Source organism: Schistocerca cancellata, chromosome 1, assembly GCF_023864275.1.
Source record: "Schistocerca cancellata isolate TAMUIC-IGC-003103 chromosome 1, iqSchCanc2.1, whole genome shotgun sequence".
Classification (NCBI taxonomy): Eukaryota; Metazoa; Arthropoda; class Insecta; order Orthoptera; family Acrididae; genus Schistocerca; species Schistocerca cancellata.
In genome coordinates, this window is record NC_064626.1 from 804,585,011 (window position 1) to 804,597,224 (window position 12,214).

General features: G+C 41.6%; 1 protein-coding gene across 1 annotated transcript in view; it reads left to right on the plus strand.

Moving 5' to 3' along the window:
- LOC126187984 (zinc finger protein 34-like) overlaps positions 1–12,214 on the plus strand; it is a 65,021-nt gene that overhangs the window by 25,266 nt on the left and 27,541 nt on the right. Inside the window, exons 6-9 of the mRNA XM_049929392.1 lie at positions 560–757; positions 3,367–3,534; positions 3,647–3,839; positions 11,328–11,522. Coding sequence (XP_049785349.1) covers positions 560–757; positions 3,367–3,534; positions 3,647–3,839; positions 11,328–11,522 — 754 coding nt within the window. The remainder of the gene's footprint in view (positions 1–559; positions 758–3,366; positions 3,535–3,646; positions 3,840–11,327; positions 11,523–12,214) is intronic.

A 12,214-nucleotide genomic window follows, 5' to 3' on the forward strand; every position in this document is an offset into this window, starting at 1 on the left:
ATTCCAGTTTTCATGGTGGGCAATGGGCAATTGGGAAGTTAAAGATACATTCATTAGGCTTTCATAAAATTTTGATAAAGTATTTGCTAAGTAATTGTTATTATATGCTTTAACATACTGCAATTCTGCTATAAAAATTTTATAATTTAAAGTTACTTTCCTATTTTAAAAATAATAGTTATTCTGGAACTAATGGGTGGTTAGAAAATTTTGCTGCTAACAGAGGTACAATAGTGGGCAGTAGGCAAAAAAGGTAGACTATCCTGTTCTAGGTTATCATTTGCCCATTACTATTTATGTTTCTCCCCGTGTACAACTGTACAACTGACTATGATAGGACTTGTTGATACTTCCAGCTTCTGTCTACACAACATGAGTTATGTAGTACCCACATTATGATGATGATGATGATGATGATGGTGGCGACAATGATGTTGAAAGACCGAGATCATACTGGAAGCAATTTGAAATAGATTATGAAAGAAGTACTTTTTTTTAGATTTTTGTTTCTTTTTTAGTTCATTTATGTATGGCTTTATGACCTTACGATTCCTTGCAGGTGTGATTACTGCCAGAAAGGCTTCAGTTTAAGAAGTATGTTACGTGTCCATGTGTTGGCAAAGCACACAACAGTAAAACCATTTATCTGTGAAGAATGTGGCAAAGGTTTTGTTACAAGACCAGGTCTCAATATCCATCTCAAAAAACATAAAAGTGATGAAAAGATGGAGTACCCCTGCACTGACTGTGGTAAAATGTAAGACATCTTATTTTTGAAAATTTAATTTTGCTTTGTACCAAGGAATGTATTTTTGTTACATCCCTCCTACTCTCTCATCTCTACATCTCCCCTACCTCCTATCCTCCCCCCTTTTTCTCCTCTGTAATTTTTCTCAATGGGAAACAGAAACATATTCTTTACATTGTGAAAATTAGTATGATCAAGCTGTTGTTTGTGTTTCTTGAATTGTATAGATAATGAATGAACTTATGAAATGTAGATTGAAATTGTCATGATTTTTATATATAAGTCAATGATTATGGCTTTCATTGGAAGGCATACAAGTATGTACAGTCAACAATGCAAAACTGTTCGCATGGGAAGTGGCCAAATTCTATGTCGGCATTCTCAGCATGTACACCCACATCACAAATTGTGTGAACACTTTTGTCCTATTAATGCCCATATTGGGTTATAGTGACATCATCATACAAGTGAGATGTATTATATAGAACATAGGAAATCAATACCAGTTAAACATTATACATGGACATATAGGATGTAAACAGTGATCACAAAATATGTAGTGATTTGACCAGCGGCATTAGATGCATTCCAAAACAGGTGTTAGCATCACTGTGTAAGTAGTTCACAGTCAGAGTTCCTGGGTGTCACTTGTTGAATCCCAGTTTGGTTCTGCCATTCAGCCAATATTTTTTTTGTCCCCATTATGGTAGATGTCAATGGCCTTTCTGGATGAGCTTCTCTTGATGAGTGCAACACTGGTGCCTTTTATTTGTCATCTTTTAGAGAACTACTGTAGCTTGAACTAATAAATGTGTATCACAAAGTTCACACAAGTTATTTTAAGGGCATTTGTTTTATAGGCATGAGATAATATTGTTATTTTGAGGAGTAAGTGATTTTAGACCAATCTGATTTACTTCTACAAAATTTTTTATCTTTTACAAAGCTCATATTTCAAATGTAGTAAGTAACTAATTGAATAATTATTTATTTCTTTAGCATGAAAGAACCTAATATACTTTTTATGTACTTAAGTGTAAGTGCCAAACTCAACAGTGATCCTTTCCCATATTTATTTGGAAACACTAAAATTCACTATCATCCTCAATTTTGAAGACAGTCAGGTCCAAATTAAGTTGCTGAAGATGAAGTTATGTCTGTATGCATAAAACTGTTCATAGAAGTTGCAAACAGAATGAGGAAATAGATGTTAAGTGTTAATTAGCATGAATTCCATAAATAAAATTTAAAGTGCAATGACTTCATGTAGACTTCCAATTAACAAACATACAGTTATACCAAATGTTGTAATATAAAGAGGAGTAATGTGAGACTAGGGAAGTTTCTCATATGGTATGAGGCTTGTACGTCCACCCCAAACGAGAGACTGTGATGTGGCCAACATATGAATGTTGCACCTTGTATTGGTGGATCATAGTGTGTTCTCCAAGGCCTGCAGACCATCACAGGAACATCATTCACTGAGCTAAATAGTGCTCATCTGAAAAGATGAAGTGATGCCAGGCACAGTCTACATTCAGTTCAGCAAATGCAATGCTATAATGTTTGTGACCATCAGAGAGGGCTACTTTATTTGCAACCCTGCGGGCTCTAAGCCCAGCATCCTGTAAGCAGTTGTGAATGATTTGATTATCCAGGGAAATTGATCTCATTTTTTAGTTTGTCGGTATTTAGAAACAGACATTCCATACAGGTGTCTACTTACACATTGTTTTTCTGAGGTGTCAGCTCCTTGCTGAAGCCATTGCATAAATCCAGCCAATTACTCCTCTCTTGTGGCATCACTTTATCCCCTTCTGGGCAAAGTAAGGTTCAAAACCACACCTAGCTGCTGGTTTATGTTCACTGAAACCACCATTCTGGATGAGAGCCAGAACACTATGTCTTGTAGCCTGTGTATGCTGGGACATCCTGACAGTAAATGATCATTTGTCACATACCTGTCTGTGGCACATTGTGTTATCATGTTCAGCATACCTCAGGTAAATTTATGTTCCACTCGCAACCCTCCAATAAACAATACAGTGAAAAAAATGGTATTGAGGGGATGTGAACCCCAACTACTTCAGCGGAATTTTGGAGAAATGCTGCTATGTGGCGACCATGTAACTATGCAGATTTGTTGTTATTTCTGTAGTCGTGGCAAAAGCAGCTCAATATATATCAAATAATATGTGGTAATTGTATTCAGTCACAGAAAATCAGAAATGTATAAGTAAAATCATTACAATAAGAAGGAAACAAGTACACTGAAAAAAGTATGTTACCCTACATGTGGTGCTGCCGCTATTACCAGTGTTTGTCGCATAACCACTACTGCAAGCTGCGCACAACCGAAGGTACCAGAGCTTATCATGACATGCTAACAGTATTGTCTTATAGACTGTACAGTGTGCTTGTAACTAGTCTTGTCACCAAGATGCACTGTGATACGTACAGTTAACATAAATGAAATGTATCGTTGTTGCCCAAAGAGTAGCGTTACTAATAAAATCAGTGCAGTGATGGACCTTGAAAATGTCATATTATTTGATAAACAAGAGAGAATTGTGAGAATGTAAATTCATTACTTTCAACTTTGTGTATTTCAATTTTAGCTTACACACTAGAGGTGGTCTGACAGCTCATCAAAATGTTCATAAATTAGGTCGACGTTTCATGTGCGATGTTTGTGGGAAGACTTTCACACAGAAAGTAAACATGCAGCAACATGTGAAGCATCACACTGGGGAACGTCCATACGCCTGTGAAAAATGTGGAAAGTGGTATGAATTTATCCCTAAATATTTTTTTTTAAGTGTGTTGATTTCATTTTTGGACTCAAATACTTCACTACCATGAAAAATTCTTATAGTTTTATTTTTTCTTTTGTTTCAGCTTTGCTGAAAAATCACACTTAAATCGTCACTACAGCTTTCACAGTGAGAAGAGGCCTTATCAGTGTCCTGTCTGTCAAAAAATGTACAAAACTGAACGGTGCTTGAAGGTCCATGCCATGGTTCATGCTGAAGCGAGACCTTATGTTTGCACATATTGCAATAAAGGATTCCTTAGCACTACAAAATTAAAGGTATTGTATTGCTCGTTTCACAGCCCCACACAATTTTGTATTCCTATTGTATGTAATAGAGCCCTGTCAGAAGTGTGTAGTATAACAACTGAAAAGACTTTATAAGGCATAAATGAAGTAGCTCACCTTAGCAAGATAATGAAGGAATGATGACAGGAAAATGGAAACATTTTGTGATTTTGTGGGATGTTGAATAAAACTGAGCATTAGTTCTACATAATTTTCCTTTTATCAGATAAACATTACATTTTTATGGATGAATAACAGCTGTGTATTTCAAATTTCCACCACTCCTAGTTGAGTATAAGATAATGAAGAGTGAGAAGTTAACAATGCAGAGAGTGAAGAAAAAAATGAATGTTAAAGAGACTAGCAGTGTAGGGAGAGTGATTGTGCACATTGTATCTGTAACATTCGTTAAGTAGCTTGAAGTGTTCTTTTGTTGTTTTATAACGGAGGTGCCTCTTATGATCCAGGGCCGGTTTTTGCTGCCACTCATACAGTACTATAAATTTTAAATTGTTAAGTTGAGGCAAATAATGATTATAGATATGTACAATAGTAAGCACAATGCAGAACCTTATTAGAAGACACCTCCGAGGTAAGATATATTGGTATAGGAGCATAAATACAAGTAGGATTACTGCAAGAAACACTAACATTTAAAGATGAAATGTCAGTTGCCCTGAAGTCAACATGCCATACAAAGAACATCAATCAAATTCAGAAATGTAATAATGTCCCAAGAATGCCCACTGATGACTTTTAATAGAAGGTCTGATTCTGTATAAAAACAATACTTCAGTCTGTGATGGACATACCACACGGGCAGCATGAAGTGGGCTAAAATTGCCACAGCCTCTTCTGGAAAGAAAGCAACCAGTGGGATAATAGGTGTCACCTTTCGTAATGCTGTATCTTCTGAATCCTGTGCATTTGGATGGGACCGCAAATGCCTCCTTCCTCCCTGTAGTTTCATAGGATATTTTGATATCTATCTCCAAGTAACAGCTAGTTTACGTGTTTTAGCACCCTCATGGCATCTCAGGAGCAAACAAACCTCTGACCATTTGTGCTGCCATTCTTCATACATGTTCAATATATCCTATTGATCTGACTCCATGGGCCCTCCCAGCACTTGAGTAATATTCAATGATGGGACCACAAGTGTTTTGTAAGCAGTCTCCTTTGTAGACGGGTAGCATTTTTCCAGTATCCTATCACTGAACCAAAGTCTGCCACCTGCTTGACTTAGAATTTACAATGAGACCTTGCAGACTGGCCCTCCTGGATTTTCATGATACCTATAGGGTTTGAAGGTCAGTACCCAGACATCAATTTCCAAAAGCAGTACAGCACAATTCTCAGAAAGACTTAAACAGCCATCTTTGAAGATCAGAAGATTTCTGAATGTGGTGAAGTACAAAACATTTCTATCTATTTACTGTAATTGTCAATAGATCAGTGTATAATGTAAATGTCTGGTAATTGTGTTGTCACTAGTTTGAATCTTGCAAGCAACAACTTTTTTCTACTTTTATTTCAATTTCATATTTGTTAACAAATACACTCCTGGAAATTGAAATAAGAACACCGCGAATTCATTGTCCCAGGAAGGGGAAACTTTATTGACACATTCCTGGGGTCAGATACATCACATGATCACACTGACAGAACCACAGGCACATAGACACAGGCAACAGAGCATGCACAATATCGGCACTAGTACAGTGTATATCCACCTTTCGCAGCAATGCAGGCTGCTATTCTCCCATGGATACGATCGTAGAGATGCTGGATGTAGTCCTGTGGAATGGCTTGCCATGCCATTTCCACCTGGCGCCTCAGTTGGACCAGCGTTCGTGCTGGACGTGCAGACCGCGTGAGACGACGCTTCATCCAGTCCCAAACATGCTCAATGGGGGACAGATCCGGAGATCTTGCTGGCCAGGGTAGTTGACTTACACCTTCTAGAGCACGTTGGGTGGCACGGGATACATGCGGACGTGCATTGTCCTGTTGGAACAGCTAGTTCCCTTGCCGGTCTAGGAATGGTAGAACGATGGGTTCGATGACGGTTTGGATGTACCGTGCACTATTCAGTGTCCCCTCGACGATCACCAGTGGTGTACGGCCAGTGTAGGAGATCGCTCCCCACACCATGATGCCGGGTGTTGGCCCTGTGTGCCTCGGTCGTATGCAGTCCTGATTGTGGCGCTCACCTGCACGGCGCCAAACACGCATACGACCATCATTGGCACCAAGGCAGAAGCGACTCTCATCGCTGAAGACGACACGTCTCCATTCGTCCCTCCATTCACGCCTGTCGCGACACCACTGGAGGCGGGCTGCACGATGTTGGGGCGTGAGCGGAAGACGGCCTAACGGTGTGCGGGACCGTAGCCCAGCTTCATGGAGACGGTTGCGAATGGTCCTCGCCGATACCCCAGGAGCAACAGTGTCCCTAAATTGCTGGGAAGTGGCGGTGCGGTCCCCTATGGCACTGCGTAGGATCCTACGGTCTTGGCATGCATCCGTGCGTCACTGCGGTCCGGTCCCAGGTCGACGGGCACGTGCACCTTCTGCCGACCACTGGCGACAACATCGATGTACTGTGGAGACCTCACGCCCCACGTGTTGAGCAATTCGGCGGTACGTCCACCCGGCCTCCCGCATGCCCACTATACGCCCTCGCTCAAAGTCCGTCAACTGCACATACGGTTCACGTCCACGCTGTCGCGGCATGCTACCAGTGTTAAAGACTGCGATGGAGCTCCGTATGCCACGGCAAACTGGCTGACACTGACGGCGGCGGTGCACAAATGCTGCGCAGCTAGCGCCATTCGACGACCAACACCGCGGTTCCTGGTGTGTCCGCTGTGCAGTGCATGTGATCATTGCTTGTACAGCCCTCTCGCAGTGTCCGGAGCAAGTATGGTGGGTCTGACACACCGGTGTCAATGTGTTCTTTTTTCCATTTCCAGGAGTGTAGGATGAAAAGATGCGTGAATGGCTAAAGAGGAAAGGGAAAGAGGAGAAGACTGAAGAGTAAATGGGAGTGAGGTTGTTTAACGTAGGTTCAGTCCAGGGGGATTGCGGGATGAAAGGATGTGTTGGAGTGCAAGTTCCCATCTCCGCAGTTCAGAGGGACTGGTGTTGGGTGGGAGAAGCCAAATGGCACATACGGTGTAGCAGGTTCCTAGGTCCCTAGAATTATGGTTCAAATGGCTCTGAGCACTATGCGACTTAACTTCTGAGGTCATAAGTCGCCTAGAACTTTGAACTAATTAAACCTAACTAACCTAAGGACATCACACACATCCATGCCCGAGGCAGGTTTCGAACCTGCGACCATAGCGGTCTCTCGGTTCCAGACTGTAGCACCTAGAACCTCACGGCCACTCCGGCCGGCCCTAGAATTATGCTGGAGGGCATGCTCCGCTACTGGGTATTGGACATCTCCTAGGAGGACAGTTCGTCTGTGTCCGTTCATGCGCTCAGCCAGTTTAGTTGTTGTCATACCGATGTAAAAGGCTGTACAGTGCAGGCATGTCAGCTGATAAATGACATGTGTAGTTTCACACGTGGCCCTGCCTTGAATTGTGTATGTTTTAACAGTAGTGGGGCTGGAGTAGGTGGTTGTGGGGGGGATGCATGGGGAAGGTTTTGCAGCGGGGTCGGTTACAGGGGTAGGAACTGCTGGGTAGAGAAGGTAGTCTGGGAATATTGTAGGGTTTAACAAGGATGTTACGGAGGTTAGGGGGGCGACGAAAGGCAACTCTGGGTGGTGTGGGGAGAATTTTGTCAAGGGATGATCTCATTTAAGGGGTTGACTTGAGAAAGTCATATCCCTGGTGAAGTAATTTGTTGATGTATTCGAGGCCAGGATAATATTGGGTGACAAGGGGGATGCTTCTGTGTGGTCTGGAGGTAGGAACATTGTTGGACGGGGAGGAATGTATTGCTCAGGAGATCTGTTTGTGGACAAGGTCTGCAGGATAGTTGCGGGAGAGGAAAGCACTGGTCAGGGTATTGGTGTAATTGTTGAGGGATTCGTCACTGGAGCAGATATGTTTGCCACGAATACCTAGGCTGTAGGGAAGGGAGCGTTTGATGTGGGATGGATGGCAGCTATCAAAGTGAAGGTAGTGTTGTTTGTTTGTGGGTTTGCTCCTTGTATTATATGATCTCCTATGTTTTTAGGAGTGTCTCAGACGTTGATGCTTTCTTGATAATGCTCCGCCAGTTGATCACTAGTATTTTAAAAATCTTGCCTGTGCAGTGCTGTGGAAGCTTTGGCAGTTGATCACTGGAATTTTTGTAGTCTTGTCTGTGGGGGCATTTCTTTGGATCTTACACAAATAATTCAAGGCCTCCTACAGCTCTCATCACCTAAAGAGTTGCCTAATCTAAAAAATTTCCTTGTGTGCAACCCAGACACGATCATCTACTTTTGTAGCAGCCTCTGAAATGTAGCATGCATGTGACCCATTTAGAAGGATCCTACAGTTCTCATCTTAATGGAGTAAGACTAGGAAGTTGCAGCGTAGCTTGTCACAGAAGCTTTGAAGTCACTGCTTCAAGCCTTCCATTTGGCTCTGAATCAGGGGCCACACAATTAGTTCTGGGGACAGTACTGCAGAATGTGAACTTCATTGAAGTTCCAAGAGAAAGGCTGATCTTCTCCACCATGTCTGCCGGTTGCTAGAATGAGCTAATTTGTCCTCAAAGCACAGGTGACTGTTGTTGTTGTTGTTGTTGTTGTTGTTGTGGTCTTCAGTCCTGAGACTGGTTTGATGCAGCTCTCCATGCTACTCTATCCTGTGCAAGCTGCTTCATCTCCCAGTACCTACTGCAACCTACATCCTTCTGAATCTGCTTAGTGTATTCATCTCTTGGTCTCCCTCTACAATTTTTACCCTCCACCCTGTCCTCCAGTACTAAACTGGTGATCCCTTGATGCCTCAGGACATGTCCTACCAACCGATCCCTTCTTCTAGTCAAGTTGTGCCACAAACTCCTTTTCTCCCCAATTCTATTCAATACCTCCTCATTAGTTATGTGATCTACCCATCTAATCTTCAGCATTCTTCTGTAGCATCACATTTCGAAAGCTTCTATTCTCTTCTTGTCCAAACTAGTTATCGTCCATGTTTCACTTCCATACATGGCTACACTCCATACAAATACTTTCAGAAACGACTTCCTGACACTTAAATCTATACTCGATGTTAACAAATTTCTCTTCTTCAGAAACACTTTCCTTGCCATTGCCGGTCTACATTTTATATCCTCTCTACTTTGACCATCATCAGTTATTTTGCTCCCCAAATAGCAAAACTCCTTTACTACTTTAAGTGTCTCATTTCCTAATCTAATTCCCTCAGCATCACCTGACTTAATTCGACTACATTCCATTATCCTCATTTTGCTTTTGTTGATGTTCATCTTATACCCTCCTTTCAAGACACTGTCCATTCTATTCAACTGCTCTTCCAAGTCCTTTCCTGTCTCTGACAGAATTACAATGTCATCGGTGAACCTCAAAGTTTTTATTTCTTCTCCATGGATTTTAATACCTACTCCTAACATTTCTTTTGTTTCCTTTACTGCTTGCTCAATATACAGATTGAATAGCATCGGGGAGACCCTACAACCCTGTCTCACTCCCTTCCCAACCACTGCTCCCTTTCATGTCCCTCGACTCTTATAACTGCCATCTGCTTTCTGTGCAAATTGTAAATAGCCTTTCGCTCCCAGTATTTTACCCCTGCCACCTTCAGAATTTGAAAGAGAGTATTCCAATCAACATTGTCAAAAGCTTTCTCTAAGTCTACAAATGCTAGAAACGTAGGTGACCAGCATTGTTTTTCTAATGTGTTCCACAGTCAGCAGTTGGTTGCACCTTGTCCCCGAATTGGCTGTCAAAACAGTCTATTCAGCATGTTGAATGAGGCCCCCAGACATACACACTAAGTGCATCGGGTATTCCTTCTCATGCCTTTCTGGCATTTCCCTAACGGGGGACCATTATTCACTGCATGATTGTGAACTGCTGATGATTAACAGACCCCTGCCCTTTTGTGCTCACCTCCCCTTGACAAGAAATACAGCAGGCTTCTCAACAGGTGAAGTATGTTCAATGGGTTTAGTTCCTTTGGGAAACAGCAATTTGAATTTGTTGATAAAGGGAATGTGAGCAGTACTCTGAGTTCTCTCTGTTCTCTTCCTCCCCTCAGAAGGGCCCCTAAACCTACCACCAACATGCCACTCACAGTCAAGTGGACATGTACTCCCTGTGGAGCAGACAACATCCACGGGATAGTGTAGCATTGGATGTACCTTTGCTATTTCCGGTACATGTTTCTTGGTAGCCCTCTCAACAACCCCTTTGCAGTAGCTTCCAGTCACTTGAAAACAGTCAGCCCAATTTCCAGTTGCTTGCAAACAGCAAGTGAATCGTTCCATTCCTAAGGACGACGTAGTTGGGCTGTATTGTGGGTGGTTCATTATGGAACAGTAAGATAACAACTTTAATTTAAGCTTGTTGGTTCTCTCTTTATTTTTGGATGTGTTATGTTACAAAGAATACATATTTAATTTAAGAACTGAAACAATGTACACCCAATAAAGTTATTTCTGTTTTGACAAAGGAAAAGATATCCCGAATGAAATTTATCAGTTCCCTGAAACCATGTGGAACTTTGTGATTTTTTGTTTTATTTTATTTAAAAAGATATTATTGTGACTAAAAACTTGAAAATGTGAAATTTATTATGAATACAGATAATATACACCGATGTTGGAAGGGGAAATTAAATGTTTCATTATAAGACAATTATAGAAATGTAAAATGCTGTACCGAGAAACAGCAGTTGCCTTTAAAAGAGTTTTGTTCACATTGCAATCATATATTTTCAAACACTTCCTTAGAACAAACTAGTCAATGAGTGAGAAAAGGGGGAATGTTGCACTAATTACATAAATAGCTACAGTAAAATTAGGGAATGTGATCTTCCAAACAAGATGCTGCTGAGGAAATTTGTAGAATGTGATTCAGTCTCCTTGTAATTTTCCAATTTTATATAGTGGTACTTTGCTGACCTGGAGTACCGACTTGTTTTCTGTGGACGTGCACTATTTTCCATGCTATTTAATTTCCATCATATATATAAATATGAATAACCTGAACTTTAAGAAGCAAAGCTTAGTCAAAAGTTGTATATTTCTTTCTGCAATGCTGGTAACCAATATAGCAGTGGAAAACTGTGTAAAATAAAGGATAATGAATAATTATGTCAAATATTGGATACATTTTGTGTGTGATCTCGGGATACTATTAATTTGCAAATAATGCCTCTTACCATAGTACATTGGCTTCCCTTCAAATAGTGCTCAGACTTCTGGTTTCGAAAATGTGTTCCTTTATTGCTGACATGTTTCATATAACTAACTTGTTTCTTTTCTTTACCTCTTAAATATACATAGCAACACTACAATATCCACACAGGCGAGAGGCCATATGCGTGCAAATTCTGTGAAAGAACATTTACAAATTACCCCAATTGGCTGAAGCATACACGTAGACGTCATAAGGCTGATCCTCGAGGAAGTGTAATGCAGCAGCAGTCACAGCAGCAGCAGTCGCAGCCACAGCAGGCACAACATATCATGCAGCCACAGGTACCAAAAAATTAATGTAGAAACATAAGTTAATGAAATATTGCATAGGTTATCAACCCAGCTCATTATCTGAGCTAATTTGGCAAATTCACAATCCAGAATGAGTTGTAGGTAATTGACTAATTACCTTCTAAAAATTAAATAAAAAGATCAGGACCAGAAACATTTTAGTTCATTAGACATTTTTATTAACAAGTGTGTTTTCAAATATGTGCCTTGTAGTGCATAGCCAGCCACGTGTTGAGCAAATCATTTGCCATTGAGCTCTTTTCTAATGGAAGTTGTGTATTGTCCGTATGATTCTGTGCCAAATATACACTCCTGGAAATGGAAAAAAGAACACATTGACACCGGTGTGTCAGACCCACCATACTTGCTCCGGACACTGCGAGAGGGCTGTACAAGCAATGATCACACGCACGGCACAGCGGACACACCAGGAACCGCGGTGTTGGCCGTCGAATGGCGCTAGCTGCGCAGCATTTGTGCACCGCCGCCGTCAGTGTCAGCCAGTTTGCCGTGGCATACGGAGCTCCATCGCAGTCTTTAACACTGGTAGCATGCCGCGACAGTGTGGACGTGAACCGTATGTGCAGTTGACGGACTTTGAGCGAGGGCGTATAGTGGGCATGCGGGAGGCCGGGTGGACGTACCGCCGAATTGCTCAACACGTGGGGCGTGAGGTCTCCACA